The following is a 20,311-nucleotide window of genomic DNA, read 5'->3' on the forward strand; positions in this document are numbered from 1 at the left end:
TCAACTCATGTCCAAGTGGATCCGACAAACCCATGTAAAAAAAAAAGTGAAGTCAAATATCCTTCACCAAACATCAAAATCTTAACAAATAGAATTACAAAAAATAAATAAGTAAAAGGAAAGAAAACATATCTTACTTCTCTACATTTATTATTTGCCATTTACACAGTTTCTTGGTGACGCGTGACGTGAACATTGCATGGACAAAGCCAAATGAAAATGCAAGGAAACCAATCAAAAGATGATGCTGCTAGCATGACAATAAAATGGCCAGTTGGCCACACAAACACAAGGGAGATGAGGAGATGACAGTAGCACTTACAAATTATTTGGTATCACAAGTATTTGATCAGAGACCAAGCAACAAGAGCGAGAATCACATGCAGGAGCAACCACCCTTGGTGCGCTTGTTCAGAATCACCAATCTCTTGTGAACCCTCTGCATCCACATCATAACAACAAAAATATTTTAATATAATATAACTCGTAAAATCGTACGTTGTAAGATTGTATCAAACTACAATTTTAATTTCTTTCAATTAATTAAGGGATCATAGATGTGTCCTTAAAAAAAATAGTATGAGTAACCTGTAATCGGGAGTCTGTTGAGTCCAGATGTTGGTCCAAGGAATCCTGCATGGTGAGGGTAGCAACGTAAAATTCAGGAGTGCAGTATAGATTTCCGAAACAAGGAAATAAAGAAGAAGAACCACAAGACAAGCCAATGGAAGTCATACAATGAGTCTAGCATGCAGATTGAGTTCCGCATTGACAGCCAATGCAATATGTTTTGTACTTAATACCGTCTCCTCCAATTTCTCAAGGTCCTCATCTTGTTCTGTTTCTTATATAGACACACACATCAGGAAAGCCTAAACAAGTAGGAAAATAAAAAGAAGGCAATTTTCTTTAAAATCACGATAAAGCACATGCCTTTCATAACTTGTCGTTGAAAAGCAACAAGACCAGAGTTGTCCAATCCGGTTGTTCTACTCATGACATCAGCCGGCTTAATATCTTGTCCAAGCAAGCTGTTTCTATTGCCAAAGTTGGACATGTTCAGAGTGGAGGCCATTTGGTTGGCTTTCGATCTCAAATTTGCAATCATGTCCTGTCGTCGATGCTTCTCCTTCTCTGTTCTGCATATTACAATGAAAAACGGCATATCTAAACTTCTGGAAAGGATCATAAAGGTCCTACGAGTAACTTTCCATAGTAAACATGGGTGTACAGGTACAAAGTTTAGACTAAGAGACTATTAACAAAACAAACCAAGTAGGACGTTTATAGCCCTCTCAAGAAATGTTGGGCCATATCTTCAGTCAGAGAATATATCTTTCTATCTTTTCTTACTATGTTGTTTTCGGCCTCCCTCTGCCCTTTTAAATCCATGGCTCGACTTGCAAATAAGGCAGTCCTTACTGCTGGTATTATTGGTCATCACGAATTTTCTTCGTTTTAGTTCTTATTGGAGCCACCCATCCATCTCAACAGTCTCATTTCTGTTACTCTCATTCCATGGATGTGTTTCTTGACTGCCAAACATAAAGCATGGCCGGTCTAATTGTTGTCTTGTTAACTTTTCCTTTTGGTTTAATTGGTTGGTACATATCAACATCATAAAACAACAAAAGCACTCCCCCACTTTATCTATCACGCACTAATTATAGGGGTCACAAACTCATTAATCTCTCCATCATTGTGGATAATTGAACAGAAATAATGGAAGTACTCTCTTTGGCTTATGACCAGCCTATCAACCTCAATTATCCCTAAGATTTCCCTTACTAAAGAGTTACATTGCATATATTCTATTTCAGTCCTACTTATCTTAAAAACCTTAACTAGTTACGCCTAAATTTTAGTTTAGTATTCAGCTCCTCTCTAGTTTCATCAATCAACACTACATCTTGTAATATACAACACGGGACCTCTCCTTGAATTTAAGAATTTAAATTCAAGACTGATCCGTGGTGCAAACCAATTATAATTTGAATCACCATTGTCCGGCTCATAGCAAGCAAAATTCCTGGTGTGCACATCTGGAGCCCTCATCAATAGGCTTGGGAGGTGGGACCCATATGCATTGAAAAAGGGAATATATAGGAAAAGGCCTAGCTTTTTGAGCTGGCAATTTTTGTTCCAGAAAAACTTCTGCTAAGTACGTCAACACTTGAAGTTCACCAAACATCTTAAGAGAAAACAGGAATGCCATAGAATAGAACTGTTTATATCATCACCTCACCTTTCCATACAGCAACAAAACAGAAGATAATACCCAATATAGTTAGAAAAACATTACCAACACAATTAGAATCCAATGAGAATCTACAAGGAACTAACCATAGATAAAATAGCTGATATTGATGTGCATACCATGACTTGAACTTCAAATGTTTTAGTTGAAGTTGCTTCCAGTAAAGTAACCCAGTGATTGTATCATAGATAAAATTGGAATATTATTAAATTATGAAATCTTAAATGAACTAATAAAACTCAAGTTTACGCTCTTACAGTGGCTGCTTACTAGGAAGCTTTGACAAAAGAGACTGCAAGCTATCAAGTCTGGTCCCTAATATGGTAATCTTCCTTCGAATTGCAGATAAATGACGTTGAGTATCTGGTCCAGACGAAGGCAAGGAACCCCTTTCAGAAATCATGGCACTGATATCATCAGCAAGCTTGTTAGCTTCATTGAATTCCGTCATCCATGAGTCGGAAGAACGAGCCATGGCAGCTGCAAATTAACCAAATATAATAATATAATTAGAAAGTTTTGGCATACATTAATTATAAATGATCAGCTTGGATGCATTTGAACATTAACCATAATATCATGAAAGAAATATAAAAGAAAAATAATATAAAAAAGAACAATTCACATGTGATAAAAAGATCGCCGATAGATATGGAACTGAGGAAAAAACATGGCTCACAAGATGTATAATTTCAAGTAGGAATAGACAGTATTCATGCACATGCAGAAATGACATTTTTATTAAGTGACACCTATAGGATGTCTTTCACATCAATCTGCTGCTCTGTATGGTTCTCAGACCCTAAAAATTTCTTAAAATAGTTGCAAGGTTAAATATCCTTTCAATTGTCCTGTAAAAACCTTAATTGTGAAACAGTTTTACTCAAGGTCCCCACCCCAACAAAGCCCCAACATCTCTATCCTACCCCAAATATCCCCTTCGCTCTATCCCCAGCTATTGCCACTATCCTACCAGCATAGACACAGAACTTGTGAATTAAATCAACTTTATATTATCACATGTTTAACCATATGTTTATACTAATAGGATCTCTAAATAAAGAAAATTAATTTTCTTATTCATATCTAAGCATACAAAGCAATTACTTCCCGTATAATTGTATTTGGATAATTTCTAGATACCCCCTTGTTCCACATTTTAAAGAAGATGGTCAAAGGAACCAAGAATACTCCATATTGAAGTCATACATGGATAAAAATCTAAGATGAATCTTCCATTTATCAGATGGTAAATGAAAAAAAAATTATTTGTAAAAACTTCAAGGCTAGAGGAAAAGCACAACAGCCAGAACCTGAGAACAAATGGGATAACATATAATTAGCACAACAGTTCTCATAATATAATATGTTACTGTGTCATAATATAACATATCTAAACTAACATCATTAATGCCGTTCCTCGTGCAATTGAGGTACTATCTAGAGCCATATGTATTTGGACATTTTCATATTACCTCAAATCTGGAATCCATGTTCTTCTAAGCCTTCCCCCATGTCCCTTCCTAGACCTTTCAACATGTAAATATCTCATTTTCAAAGATTTCATAGTCTATCTTTGTTGTTGTAAATAAGCAAACTATCCCAATTAATTCTATAACATTTTATCACCTAGTGGGCCTATTCATAATTCCCTCGGATGCATTCAAACCCAATGTTATCTTTCCTAGTATTTCCACTAATCCATCTCAACATCCTCATCTCACTTACGCAAAGTCGAACATAATGTTTCTTGATTGCTCAACATTCTTCTTCAATAGCATCGGTGTTCTTGTCATACAATAATATTTATTTCTTTTTTGATCGATAATCGTACAATGATATTTGCCAAGAGCATAAACAATGGGTGTTAGTCAAGCATTAAGAAAGCACATCTCCAATTTAGCCACTTAGTTCTAATTGTATGGGCAACCTTCCTCAACCGTTCCCTCATTATGGAAATCTAAACAAGATAGCCAAAATAATCACTCTAAGTTATCTTCTCGCCATCAATCTTAACCACGGTCTTATCTCTACACGTGCACTTGTCAAGTCTCTATAAAACTTAATCAAATACTCTTTAATTTTAGCCTTTAAGTCCCAAACCCTAGTAAAAATAGCATTGAAAAAGCTTTTGTGGCCATTTTCGACTGACATTAATTTTTCATGATTGAATTCTGAAATAGAGAAACTCTGATTCCAACAAAAAAATCACACAAATTACATACAAAATGTATAATAATCACAATCAGCTCTCAACCAGGAGACAACAGAAAAAAAATTTAAAAACTTTAGGCTACACTAAATTCCAAATAATTCTCTGCCAATGTAACAAAAAATTTCTCCAATTACTTACATAACAAGTAATTGTAACTTAGAACCACATTTTTGGTAATTGAAGCAAAGAATTGTAACAATTCACAAAGAATAACATCTAATGAATCCAATCAGAAAATACCCTAAATTAAAAACCCTAAAAATGAAACAAGAATCTCAATTAACCAACCCAATCCACCAAAACAAAAAAGAGAAAAAACCCTAAATCAATCTTGTAATGTAGTAATCAAAGATCGCAATTCTTCATCAGATCAAATTGATATTAAATTCAATAATAAAAGATAATCTGATAATTTTACCTCCTTATGGAATCAAGATTGAGGGATAAAAGGGGATCAATCAAGTCGATAAGGTAATCGTTTCGCCCTCTTTAATAAGAGAGAGAGAGAGTAGGCGACACGCGGTGGCGACAAATGAGATCGGCAGAGTTTGTTCGCCCCTCCTCGTCCATCTGAGAAAATTATTAAAGTATATACAGTTCTCTATCCAAACACGGCGTGTTTTGTTCCAGAAAATACACCTAAGCGTGTGTTAACATTACCGCCGTACACGGTAGGTTACATGAGGCGGGAAATGCACGCGCGATACTCGTGTTACTTAACGGCACTATTACCTATCTAGGAAAATACCAAAACAGCCATGTGCATGGTTTTTAAACTTGGTATTACGTCTCGTCTCGTTCAGCTTGGATATCGAGTTGACTCAGATGCTACGTCTCATCTCATTCAACATTGAGATAATGGTTTTTAACCATTTAAAAAATCTGAAAAGTTTTGAAAAAATTCAAAAATAATTCCTAGAAAAAAATGAATCTAAAAAAATATAAAATTAAAAAAAGTCGATTTGGGAGTGAAAGAATTGAGGGTTAAGATTTTAACTCGTTTATATCGATTAACTCGGACAAGATTTTGAAAATCTCGTCCGATACATCTCATTTAACTCGCGAGTTAAATCATTACTGCATTGTCTCGTTTGTATCACCCGAGATAATCGAAAATATTGTTCGAGACAATTCACTTATCTCACGATACGCTGTTGTCTCATAACACTTTGTGAGTTGGTCTCATTGGACTCCAATACCGAGTTAACTCGGGCAATACATCTCGGTCTTGGATGACTTTAAAAACCATGGCCATGTGTGAGAGTGAAATTACTGACCCAGACATAATAATGGGAAAAAATAAAAAGCCTTCCTAAGTCTTATCCATAGTCAAGAAGATTTCGAGATTCGTAAATCAAGTTCTTGATATTCTTAACAAATCTCAAGTTCTTGTTTTACGCATCTCAAGGCCTTTAGTAAGCTATTTATTTTATAGCCATTTTTGTATTTACTAAATTTTACATAATGGATATTTTATGTACGAGTTATACTTTGAAAAGAATAATGCTGAAGTGACCTCGGTCTCGAATCTCATATCGCACTTCTTGACGTGAATGTGTATGAGAATCATAGATACTTTTCATCGAAATACGAGTGAAAAAGCATCTATGACTCCTATCCACTTTCATGTTAAGAAGTGTGATATGAGGTTCCAGCTTGAGATCATTCCAAGACAACTCTTTTGAAAATAAGGGTATAAAGGTAAATTTAATTAAATAACTATTTTCTTTGAAAAATCAGAGTATTTGAAAGAATTTGGAAGAAAAAAAAGGAATATTGTATGTGGAGTTTGAAAAAATAAATAAATAAAATAAGAAAATGGGTTTTTGACAGTTTTGATAATTAGTTCCAAAAGCATGGTTCCACCAATAATTTCAACAAAAAAATGGGTCTTTTTGATAAAAGACTCTTGAGAGATTGTCCATTTGTCAATAATAATAATGTTGTTCTATGCTATGCAAAAGTGAATCATATTCATATATTGTCGTTAAATATTAATTCATTCTATTATTAATAATTATTATGTAATATTATTTATCCCTTGAACATCAACATTGCATTTTCTTGATGATTTAATGATGAAGTTTTGATTTTTTTTTCAAAATACTTTTTAAATATTTAAATTATATTATTAAATCAGAATTTCAAAGTTAAACCATCAAGAAAAATGCAAAGATATTTAATTTTTACCCTTTTTATGATCTCAATATCAAGAACACAAAAGCCCACAAACTAATAATTCTCTGCACAGACATACAAAAAGAGAAAGAGAGAGAGAGAGAGAGATATAGAGATGAGTTTGATTTTGAGGGCGACTAAACATGAGAATAGAAATAAAATCATTTTTTTTTCTGTTAAAAAAGAAGTTTGTTGAATGTGAGAAAAAGGAATCTTGGTATTTTGGTGGGAAACTTCTTTCCCAGGTTTTCAGTTTCACTAATCCTCCTATGGATTAGGCAAAACAAGTTTTTTGTTTCTATATTTGTGAAATAAACAAGATTTACATGGATAGGATATCTTTTGGTGTATCTTGGATATGCTTTCTTGATGATCACGACCTTTAAATATTTTCAAATCCATCCTTATCCTAATTAAGTAGGATTACTTAATTAGATATTCATTTTTTTAAATAATCATTTTCAATTAGTTTTTTCGTGTTATTTTAGGATTCTTTTTTGAGTCATGCTGGAGTAACCTCAGCAGGGGGACACCTTAACGTGGTGGCGGGCATGTCCATAGATGCATTTTACTTGTATTCGGAGAAAACGCATCTAAGGGCATGCGCGTGCCACCATGTCAAGATGTTCGTCCCCCCGTGTGTCCCCCACTAAGGACACTCCAACATTAATATTCTTTTTAATAAATCAATCCTTATCTTAATTAAGTAAGATTACTTAATATTATATATTCTTTTTTTTTCATAATCATTTTCAATTAGGTTTTATCCTCTCTTTTTTTCGTGTTGGAATGACCTCAATGGGAGATGCATGGGGGACACCTTGACTTGGTGGCGTGCATGTTCGTAGATGCGTTTTATTCTTATCTTGGAGAAAACACATCTACGGGCATGTGCACTACCACGTCAAAGTGTCCCTCGTTCGTCCCCCACTAAGGTCACTCCAGCATTACACCTTGTGACTCTATCCACCGTTCGACCAAGCTCTAAGCCAACTCCCCATACCTATGAACTCGGTACTACCGCAATCCAGAAGTTTCTTATGCATCCCCCATAGTGACACATGTCACCATGTCAAGGCTTGTAGATTTTAGTCCTCCACAATAACTATATTACTTTTTTATAAAATATTGTTGATAAAAAGTTGAGTTAATCAAAGAATGATAGAAATTTTTATGTTAACACAAATGATAATTTTATAGGGAAAAGGTTGGGTGGTCTGAAGGGCAATGTAGAGCTTGGACTAAGGGTCACATTTGGACCACATGGACAATTGCTAAATATCCAAATTTAAGATTAAAATCCAATGGTGAAAACAAGTCTTTTTGTTTTCAAAGCTCTTAGAATTGTATACTCTATAATCATGTGGTATCCAATTGTGTTTATGGGTACCACATGGAGATGTGGTCCATATAGATAAGTGGTCATTGGCTCATATATATAACCCCATCTCAACTTAATATGGGTGCAATTATAAAAACCTCAATGAGTATTTTCTACTGGTACTATTCACAAACTGTTAGAAAGAACCCTATGATCCGAAGTATAAATCAACAATAATACAAGAATCTCACAAGACACAAGACATACGTGATTCAGTCAAAGCATTGACTTACGCCCACGGGCGAAAATGACGATTTCACTATGATAGCCAAAGAAGAATTAGGTTATAATTTCTCTTTGCTTCTCGTATATCTCTCTCACCCTATTAGGATTTCATCTCTTACCCTTTATATTAGGGGTGCACATTGGATTGGGTAAATCCGATAACCGAACCAATTCGAAGCCTTTTGGATTGGATTGATTCAGATTGAGCATGGTTTTGTTCAGGTGCAGATTGTATATAAAAAAATCTGATTGATTTGATTTGGTTATGGATTAGGGGTATAATAGAACCGAATCAATCCGAAAGCCGAACTAATCCGAAGTATATATATATATATATATATATATATATATATATATATATATATATTATTAAAAATAAAACCCTTTCTTAGTTTCTTTCTTCTATTATCTATTTCTTTCTTTTTCAACTTCATCTCCTCTATTTTTTTTCTAACAAAAACTCAAAAAAAAATGTATACAAATTTGTTTCATAACTCTCAAATGGATCAACTCATTTATAGAAAAACTTTTTCAAAAAGTTGGATCCCTTATTTTTTTTCGAGAACCTTTATGCCGTATTTGTTAGATGAAATATACTAGACGAACTTAAACTTGGATTCGTTAATTTACCATTTATGGATTAGTTTCCTCATTAATCCATCCAAAATACCAATTTTAAAATTGTAATTTTTTTTTTTAGTCTCATTGAGCTTTCTCTAATTTTCAATTTATACAGATTTCAATCAAAATTTAATCATAAAATCATTTTCATTTTAAAAATAGGCATCACTTATGATCTAATCCAAAGGGTTCCTCTTTGGAAAGAAAAAATACTAGTTTTTCTATTTTGAAAGTATGAGAACCGAGAACCGATCCAAACCAATCCGAGCCAAGGTTGGTTTGGATTGGTTCGGTTTCAAATTTATAGAACCGATCATGTTTGGTTCGGTTCCAATTTTGCCAAATCCGAATCAATCCGAACCAAGTGCACTCCTACTTTATATACTTAGGGTTACAAAGAGGTTAAACAAGTTGGATTCAAGTCAAAACCAAATGGGGCCCAATATTTTGTCTGAGGACACAATGTGAAAACAGCCCAAATTTGATGGACCAAGAAATCAAATTGGTGTCGAATTTTTCATTGTCAAATTTTTTTTTTCGACAGGCCGAAACTGTGAAATTAATGAAGGATGGGGGAGACATTCGATAGCTTTAAGCCGTCAAATCAGGGAACATCAAGAATTTTGACGATCCTAGACCGTAAAAATTCAGTTTCTAAAATTCGTGGGCCTTAGCAAGTCAATTTTTTCTGTCGAATTTTCAGTTTTCACGTAGTGGGACTTCGCCCTCGGACCACCAGTCATGGTGGGGAAGCCCCACACATTACCAATTAAACGTGTCATACAGGGCGTTAATGGATCATCAAAAGATTCAGGTTGAATGCACGACAACTCTCCATATACAAGAATAGAAGACATAACCCAAAACAAACCAATTCAAATCGGAAGGTATGCAATTTTGGAAAATGTTATCAAAGGTATTACAACTTCTTCTTTTTTGCCAAACACTTTAAGAAAAATGTATATAAAAGTATTTAAGTTTGAGGGTATAAAAGAACGGGATGCAGACCCAAAAGATTGTGAATATAACAAGTGAAAGCAAATGTGGATACTTTTTTTTTCAAACTTTAAGAATGTGATGAATATTTGAGATGTGAATAAAGGGGGGTTTTGATGGAATTTGGAGGAGAGAGTGAATAGATGATTACTAAATTTTGAGGGCGAGTCACCTCGAAAACCAATGGAGTAAAATCTAATTGAAGTGAGTCATTCCCACCGAGTTTTGAGTCAACTTGAGGAATTATAACATTGGACTTTTCTAGTCCCAGCCCACAATTGAAGATTTTCATCAAACAAACAATTGAGATGCTAGGGATTCTCAAGAAACGTGTCAATAAAAAATCGATTATAATCCTGAAAAGCCTAGTATTGATTGATAGTAAATCAGTGTTTATTCCTCTTACCACAAGTTGAAAAACAAGAAAATAGGTCCATGCAAAATGGTCTGCATGTTCGGGGAGAATGCGTATGAAGTTGAACTTCCTAGTAATCTTGACATATCCCTCATATTTAATGTAGCTGGTCTCTAAGGGGAGCTGTAAGATCCATATTTTTAAGGGGTCTACATTTCCAGATATTGACCAAGGCTCGGTGATTAGATGGCCTCATGTGATGACTGTTATATGAACTATTATTTGAACTTTTAAGTACTTCGTTGTTATTGATATGCACTTTTGATTTAGATGGATACTTTTAAGTATTTCGTTTTAATTGAATATATGCTATTTTAATGTATGGTTGGATGAATTGAATTTGTATGGTTTGAGTTGGATGTATGGTTAGATGTAATTGTTTGGTGAATGGTTGGAGATGGCGTTCCCTTCTCTATTGAAGCCATTACTTACTGTTATGAAAGCTTCTTGATGAAATCAGGGGCAAGTTGGCAAGTAGCGACTTGCCAAAAAATAGGAGGGCCAAGAAGAGGAACATGTAGCTCGTGAAGAAGAGATTGAATCCATGTCACTTCAATTGTGGCATGAGCAATTCCACTATATTTTGATTATGTACTAGAGTGAGTAACCATAGCTTGTTTACGTGAGGTCCAAGAAATAAGATTTAGGCCAAGATAGATGCAATAGCCGCATTGTAATCGACGGTCATCATGGCAGCTTGCCCAGTCTACTGAAAAAAAGTGCTGAGAGAATATGTTTGAAATGTTTTAAGGGTAATTCTGAAATCAACAATGTGCTTTAAGTATCGCAAAATTCACTTCACAACAGTCTAATAATCATTAGTTGGATTTTGCATGAACTGACGAACTTTGTTGACAAAGAAAGAAATGTCGGGTTGTGTGAAGGTAAGAAATTCTAGAGCACCAACTGTACTGCGATAAGTAGTAGCGTCGGGTACAAGATCACCAACAAATTACGTGAACTACTAGCCATGGGAGTGGAGTATGGTTTGGCACCATCCATTTTTGTTTTATAAAGTAAATCCAATATATACTTTCATTGGGAGAGAGACAACCCTTGTGGTCCTCGATTGGCTACAATTCCAAAAACGTAATGTAAAACCCCAAGTCTTTAATGGAGAAAGTCTGTTGAAGCTGATCAATGAGTTGTTGAATGAGCACAGAATAAGAACCAGTAATTATAATATCAACACAGATCAATATGTATAGAATGTCGTGTGCTATATTTAATGAAGAGAGATGTATCGACCTTAGATACAACAAACCCAGTAGTAAGCAAAAAAGAGCCTAGTCGATGGTAGCATGTCCAAGAGCTTGTTTGAGACCGTAAAGAGACTTATGCAAACGACATACATAATTTAGAGCTTGAGGATCAATGAAGTCAGGTGGTTGTTTCATATAGACTTCTTCGAAGATGTCATGTAAAAAAGCATTTTGGACATCTAATTGATGGAGATTCCAACGTTTAGAAAGTAATTATTGATAGAACTATCCTTATTATGCATGGCTTGACTACATGACTACAAGTTTCACCAAAATCTATCTCCTCTTGTTGATGAAAGCCTTTGGTGACTAATTGGACTTTGCAGAGATTAATAGACCCATCAACTTTTTGTTTGAGTTGAAACACGTATTTGCACCCCACTATATTCATATTAGGATGTGGTTGAACTAGAGACAAAGTCCCATTCTTTAGCAAGGCGTTTATCTCCTCAATCATGGCATGACGCCAATTGGGATTTTTATTGGCCATAGTAAAGCAATTTGGTTCAATAGGTGCAATATTATGTAGACATCCTATTTTTGAATCTGCCTAATTTGACAATTTGTCATCCGATTGTCGTGAATTCCTAATGATGAGCGCAAAGAACTTGAAGACTTGTGAGTATTGTCCCCAATATTTTCACTACTCATTACGACTCAACATAGAAATTTACACACGTTTAGGATCGCTACACCTTACACCCGATTTATCAAGCACATACGATTAAATTCACTATACAGTTCAATAACTTAGAGACTCCGCTATGCTAGGAAAATGTGACCTTGAAACTCATAAATAATCATGTTGGGACTGAAAGAAACCTCACACTAAAATTTATAAAAATCACCAAAATGACAAAAATACCACTCATAAATTTCGGATCTCCAAAAAATCTCAAAAGTACTGCCATTGCACTCAAAATATAATTTTGAGTCTAACGGGACTTAGATCGACGAAAACTAAGAAATTTAGAAAAAATCACAAAAATAACTGAAATGCCCCTCAATGTTCGACTTTGACTTAAAGACTTTGATTCTTAGGAAAACATAATAAAAATTAAACAAAATAAAATCAAATTAAACTAAAATTAAAATTTGCCCGACTAATTAAAATTTAAAATCGACTTAAGTTTCAAATTAAAATCAAAATTAAATTCAAATTCAAATTCAAATTCAATTAACCAAACCAAATTAAAATTAAATTTTAATCGAACAATCGAAATTCGAAATTCAAAATCAAATTAAAACTCAAATTAAAAAATTAATCAAAATCAACCAATAGGATGAAATGATTTTAACAAGGGACCACCACCAATGAGGAGAATAACGTGGGATTATCCTCATTCTTTTAATAAGAAACATGAAAAGCAAAAGGAACAAAAAGTGTAAAGGAATGAAAAAAAAAAGGAAAAAAGGACTTAAAAAAACGTTAAAACAAAGAAAAAAAAAAAACCAAATCTTTAAAATCTCTTCTCTCCATGTTCTCACTCAATCCCATGTCTCTCTCTCTCTCTCTCTCTCTCTCTCTCTCTCTCTCATTCTCCCTCTATATGAGTTTCCAAAAATTAAACAAAAATAAAATAAAAAACGTTAGAAGAAAGCAAAAAAAAAAATTATTAGAAACAAATTTTCTTTTTAAAGCTCTCTCCTCATACTTAAGATCTCTCTCTATCTATCTCAAACACAGACTCGACCTTTCTCTCACATTCTTCTCTCTTTATCTTAAACCAACAATCTCTCTATGCCACCACTCTCATATTCTACTCATAACATTTTTTTTTCTCTCCATGAACAGCCACACAACACAGCCCCAGTCCTCTTTTCTTCCCTTTTAGAAATGCCCCAAACAGCATAGCTTACTCGCTTTTTTCCTTTATTTTTTATATCAGCCCATCTTGTTTTCTTTGTTTTATTTTCTTTGATCGACCCACAATGCAGCAGCCTTTCTCATCTCTTTTCTAAGCCCAACACTCCATCACAGGTTTTTTATCTCAAATTTCTTTCGGCCTCGTGTTAATTCAAGTCTAGTCTCATGCACGATCTCAAACTCTGAAGGAAACCCGACAATTATTATCACCTAAAGGTGAGATGCTATTTATTTATTTAATGAAGCTGATTATTTTGTCATCATAATAGGTTATATGAAGGTAAGTGGATCGACCCACTAATTGTCATGCATGTGAAGAGGTCCGAGATAATTTTTCTAAAAGGGTGCGTATGGGTCAATTGTTTGGTTTTACAAGAAGAATTGAGAATTGATTTCTTATGGGTTCATTAATTCCATGACCTATGGAGATGAAAATCATATTATTTTTATGACATTTATCGACAAAATTACTCATTCTTGTGGATTAATTCAATAATTTTTATGCACGTGGCACTAAAAGTGATCTTTGATTTTTCAAAATATTAGTGGATCGACTCACTGATTTTTGATGTTGATAGATTGATCAAATTAATTTCTATATACAAGGTTAGTGAGTCAACTCACTAATTTTTGGTATTAGTGGATTGATTGAATTATTTTTTAAATCAACTCATTGATTTTGGTGGCATGCTCATTACTCAAACCGAATCAATTTTGTAAAGGAAGACAAAAAGAATCAACTCACTGATTTTGATGCAAATGAGGACTTAAAATTGATTTTTTTTTTACTCAAAACGTGTGGGTTAACTCACTGATTTTAGTACATGTTGAAGTCTCGAAGTGCAAATTTCTCTTTATAAATCTACTTGGGTTGACTCGACGATTTAGATGCACATGGCACACAAAATATTATTTCGATGTCATAAAATGGCTAATGGATTGATTTATTGATTTTTTTCATGGACTCGAATTAATTTGCAAATCGATTTATGGGTGCATGCCCCGAAGACTTAATTGGAAATATGAAAATTGCAAATGTTTTGGAATTTTCTATTTCAGAAAATTATTTTTTTAATTTTCTAATTTGGAAATTCATCATATTTATAAATTTTTAATTTAGAAAGTTTCCAATTTCTAATTAAGAAACTTTACAAATTCCCATTTTAGGAATTTCTCATTCCTAATTTGAAAATTTTCACAAATTTCCATTATTGTTGATTTGGAAAATATTTGCACATGTGGATTGCTAATTGATTTTAAAAATAATGGGACATGATTAAGATTTTTTTCACAAAATTTTCTTTTTTGTGCGAAATTCGAAAAAACATGTAATAATTGGATAATCTTAGCCATAAGGTTCGTTTAGCAAATCCGATATAGATTGATGATGATTAGACCCTAGTTTGACCTTTAGTCTTTGTGTGTTGACCATAGGATAATTTTGGATCATAGTAGAGATCGATCATCTTGATCGGACGGGTTCGGGGTCAAATACCTTCTGAAACCCGTAATCTGACCCCTTACCCATTTCTGTTATCCATGGACCGAAACAAATCTATTTTGAGTTATTTTTTATTCCTAAACTTAAATTAGGTGACGACTTCCAATTCTCAAAAAATCCCCAACTTTTCAATCGGATCCCCTTTCAGTATTTAGTAAAAAAGGGTCGATGCAATTTCACATTAATGGCATGTTTAATAACTGTAAAAGCTTTTGGTTTGAAAATACCAATTTTGAACCTAAAAACTATTGGTTGAGAAAGGGCATTGGGACTTTTTGGGAGTGTTGTAGGAGAGGAAATGTCCCTCATAGGGGTGATGGAAGTCAACTCAGGTGAATGGGCAACAGATAATGGATTATTATTTGGATATGACTGATTTGTAGTAGTATTTTCAGGAGCTCCAGTTTGTGAGGGAGGCACATGTGAAGATAAGGTATTGGTGGTGGGTTGATGGGTGATGGACAAAATGGATGGGGGGCCAATTTGATGGCCAAAGATATTTGAAAGATTAGGGGTGTGCTCACAATGTTGAGCGAATGGGAACCTTGCTTCATTGAAGAAGACATGTCGGGAAATGAACATCCAGCCCGAAGAGATATGGAGATAATGATACCTTTTGTGTAAATTATTATAACCATGAAGACACATGAAAGAGAACAATAGATTAATTTGTGTGCATTGTAGGGCATTAGATAAGGAAAACATTCACAGCCAAACACTTTTAAAAGGGTGTAACTAGGTTCAGAATGAAAAAGGCATTCATGGGGAGATTTATTATTAAGAACTGGGTTTGGTAAGTGATTAAGAAGATAGACAGTACTGCTAAAGGCATCATACCAATAGATGGTAGGGATAGATGCCGAAGCCATTAAAGTCAAACCGGTTTCGACTATATGGTGATGGCGACATTCAACAAGTCCATTTTGTTCTTGCGTAAGTGGGCAAGAAAATGATTGAACTTTCTAAACTCACTACCACCATCACTTTGAAATCGTTTGATCTTACAACCCAAAAGATTTTCAATTTTTGCTTTAAAATGCCTAAACACAGATAACGCATAAGAGTATTGGACTAGGGGAAAGATCCAAATGTGACGACTATAGGCATTTAGAAAATGAATACAATAATGAAAGTTATTATTTGATTTCACTGGCGTAGGGCCCCACAAGTCTGACACAATCAACTCCAATGGAGAATTATAGACAATAGTACTTGTAGGAAAAGAAAACTTATGACTCTTTCCAAGAAGACAAGTAGAACAAAATGTAATTGATTTATTAGAAATAGGGAGATTATTCCTTGAGACAATATGATGACTATGTGTAGCATTGAGTGACAAAGACATTGATGCCACACATTCATGGACGTTCACACACCATAAAAGTAGGTAGTAGAGGAAGGTGAATGTTGCAAGCAATGGACACCTTCTTTATTCAGGCTGTGAAGTAGTTCTTTCCCCGATTGTTGATACTTCACAACAACAAAAAGATTGGAGAAATTCAATAAAGACATTGTTATCTTTTATAAATTGAGAGACTGATAAAAAATTTTGAGTAATGGTTGGAACATGTAGAATATTATTTAGGGAATTTTTTTTCAAAGGTGTATAGAAGGTAGATGAACCAATATGGAGAATTTTCAAACTTGTGTTGTTACCTATTTTGAACGAATCTGATCCTTGATAATCAGATTGAAGATGCAAATTGTTGAGATCAACCGTTAGATGGTTGGTCACACCCGAGTCTAGATACCAATCATGATCAAATGTTGGATTAATGGTGGCAGTCATAGTAGAAGGAGAATATGATTTCTCATTGTTGAAGGTAAGATCATATCTATACCAACATCTTATAGTCGGAGGATTAGCACGACCACTTATTTGACATGAGCCATTAGAGGTTGTTGAAGAGGGGGGCATTGGTGGGAGTTGAACGACCATGGACTCAACCTCTTCCACGTCCACACTAATGTGTGTGAGAGTCTTGAGAATATCCATGATTCATTGATCGATTTTCCATGTTTGCCTGGGGCATAGAGGACTCTGGCACCGAGTTTTGTTGATCAAGGCGAAGTTCTTAACTGAGTAGCATTGCATGGAGATCTTCAATAGAGACATCACCAGCTCTTGTAATAATGGATGTTACGAATGAGTCGTAATTGGAACCCAATCCATGAAGAATATAAAGGACAATGTCAGGTTTAGGTATCGGCTATGCGTCTGCGGTCACTATCAGCCAAAGTTTTTACCATTTGAAGGTAGTCCATGATGAAGAGAACTCCTTTCTTGATTGTTTGCAATTCAAGCTTGAGTTGCATGTTTCGTGTGTGAGACCAAGAAGCAAACATCTAGTTAGTGTTTGCCAAACCATAAAGGATGTGGGCAGACTAACAATGTGAGCAAGTATTGGTTCTGTTAATGAAGATAACAACCATCCAAGTAGGATGTTGTCTTATTTGTGCGAGACAAGATATGTAGGATTTACCTCATTGCTTTATGTGGAGGATGGATGGATTAAAAGGGTCATTGGGAAGATACTTCTTAGGACATTGATTAGTGCTACAGATGAAGCCTTCCAAATCGCAGTCACGAAGTAGTAGTAGAAATTGAGATTGCTCGGGCGTGTCCCATCTATTTGCACACACCACTAGCATGTTTAATTTATGATGCATTGCACGCTTACATGTCCCTTATAACCAACGAGGTACTAGTGTGTGGCTTGATCTTCTCATGGGATGCAACATCATTTATGAAAATCACAACTCCAGTCACGTACCTTTATAGTATATAAAACTAAGGTATCAGTTGATCAGTGACCTGAAAGGTATATCAATGCAACACACTGGAGTGACATGAGCCTTTGTCCTATTGTAAGTCGCAAAGTCACATGTCTCGAATGCCAACGTAATACTAGTACGTAGTCAATCTCCTTGAGAGATGCAAAATTATTTATGAAAACTACAATCCTATCCTCGTACCTATACGGTATATCAAATCAAGTTACTACGTAACATCTTTTTGGGTACAATTGAAAGGTATATAGGTGTACTTGGACAGGGGTAGCCAAATAAATTGTATTGCATGTAATTAGCATAAAGTCGAGGAACTTTCTTATAAGCCATGATCCTTACTCATAACAAATGACTCCCAACCATCCTAAAACTAGTAATAAATGACCAAAAAGATTTCTGCCATATATTCTGGTAAGAATATAAGTGAAACCATAAAAAAAATGACAAAAAAACCTTAACAAAGGAAACTCCCCCTAAAAACCAAAAACTAACTAGATACAAAAACATAAGAACATTGGACCGTCCAAGCGAGTTTTTAGCCCAACAATGTTTTTTTTTTCCATCATTCTCCTCCCCTTAAAAAGGACTCTCCTCTGTGCTAGTCATCACTTTGAGAGCTTGACACATTTCAACATCAATCCCCATAATCTCTTATTCATCTATCCATTAGTTATCCGAATCAAATTTTCCAACCCATTTGACCAGACAACCTTTGTCAACAGAATAGAAAACATATTGAAGTTCGGATTGATGACAACCCCAATCAAATTTTGAGAATAACGACCTATGTGATGGTAACAAAACTGTTATGTTTCCAAGTAATGATGTCCCTTTTTTTTCTTTAAAAAAATAATGACTTGACCCCTCTACACTTATTTGAGATTACTCCATAATTTTTCAAATTGAGGATTTGCCCTTTAACTTTAGTCTTTAAAAAAAAAAAAAAAAAAATCAATGGAACAATATCCTCAATGTCCTCATCACCACCATCATTATTATCATCACCATCACTATCATATGGTCGAATTTTTGAAATTAAATGGATAATACACATATGAAGCATATGCCACATATTTTCCATTTATTGAATTTTTGGCCAAATTTTAGAACAGATATTTTCAATCTAAAATCGAATATAACTCAAATTTTCACGAATCAAATTTTTTCCGTATTCCAAATTGCTAACAAGGCTCCTAATATGGAAACTCTAATAAAATGACTCATAAACGGCTCTGTATCTTGTAAAATCTATCCTTTGAACCTGTCAATACATGTATGCATTTTATGAGGGCCCATTGATATTCGAACTCGTTTATCATCCAACGCCTATATTTAACCCTTCAACATCCCAAAATAAGTACTTTGTCGTGTAATAAATAAATGCTAGAATTTAACTTTTAAATTTTAAATCTAAATCTAAATGGAAAGTCCTAATATGGAAACTCGAATAAAATGTCTCATAAACGGCGCTGTATCTCGTAAAATCTATGATCGAACCAGTAAATGAATGTATGCATTTTATGAGGGCCCATTAAAATTTGTACATATTTATCTCCTAGCACCTTCTACTATATATTTAACCCCTCAAAAACTTTTCTATTCGTCTTATTTTATTTTTCTTTCCATTCGAGATCACTGCAATTGCTAAGGGAGGAAGAAATAAGAAACAATAAGGTAATATAATTGAGGGAGAAGGGTTCCATGAACGTTCTTTTACAATACTGCCTTTGTTTGTTTGTTTGTTTTTTTTCTTACATTTTAGCTTGAAGTCTTTTCATTTTGATTGATTAATCCTTCAAAGAACAAGACAATGATTGATTACATCTTTTTTGTTCTAGGATTTTATTAGGCTACATTTACTAGAGAGATTAGAAGAGAGTGAATTATACTACAATCGATGATATTCTTAATTTTTTATTTGGGGAGCTAGTAACCTCTGTTCTCAAATATTTCTCCTTTTATTTAACCAATATTTTTGTTGTATTGATCAAACCAAACATTACCATTTGACACACTCTTTGGGCCCATTAACCCATGATCTTTTGGCTAACCCCTTAATCTACTTTCATGAAAAAAGTTCTGCCCATTTGACGATTTATGGCTATTGTATCTAAACAACTTCAACAATACAAAAATTTTAGCTCAAAAACTTAGGGTTTCATGCCCTCGATGCAAACTGCTCAGATCCAATGGCTAGAAATCATCAAACATGATGATGAATTTTTAGCAAAGGGTGGTTTCAAAGTTAATGCAACAAAAACGTTTAAAGTTTGTAACACGACAATATTTTATCTCACAAGCTCGAAGAAAGAATATGCCACATGGATTGACCGATACGTATGGTAGGTATATTTGTGACCAATATCTCAACTTTCACACACTTTCGCATGTGTGGGTTTGGATCCATAGACGATTTGATCAAGATCTGTAGATTTTACGAAATTTATAACCAAAATCAGACGCTCTTATAAAGAACACTTGGAGATTAACCTCACCACGGATATGATAGTCGAAAGAAATCAGTCATTCTTAAAATTGTTAGCCCTGCTAACTTTAGCTTCAAGATTTACAATGATATGAAATAGTTTTTTCTCATTCGATAC

General features: G+C 34.3%; 1 protein-coding gene across 1 annotated transcript; it reads right to left on the reverse strand.

Annotated features, from left to right (window-relative positions):
* Positions 1 to 118: 118 nt before the first annotated feature.
* Positions 119 to 5,111, reverse strand: LOC147384866 (syntaxin-52-like). Its single transcript, XM_086426419.1, has 6 exons — positions 4,891 to 5,111; positions 2,515 to 2,737; positions 934 to 1,139; positions 738 to 838; positions 589 to 633; positions 119 to 439 (listed from the first exon to the last, which is right to left on the reverse strand). The coding sequence occupies exons 2-6, from the start codon at positions 2,730 to 2,732 to the stop codon at positions 377 to 379; spliced, it is 633 nt and encodes a 210-aa protein (XP_086282545.1). The 5' UTR covers positions 2,733 to 2,737; positions 4,891 to 5,111; the 3' UTR covers positions 119 to 376.
* Between the last annotated feature and the right edge of the window lie 15,200 nt (positions 5,112 to 20,311).

This window comes from Akebia trifoliata, chromosome 15 (assembly GCF_017979445.1).
Source record: "Akebia trifoliata isolate Shusen 1 chromosome 15, ASM1797944v1, whole genome shotgun sequence".
In the NCBI taxonomy this organism is placed as follows: Eukaryota; Viridiplantae; Streptophyta; class Magnoliopsida; order Ranunculales; family Lardizabalaceae; genus Akebia; species Akebia trifoliata.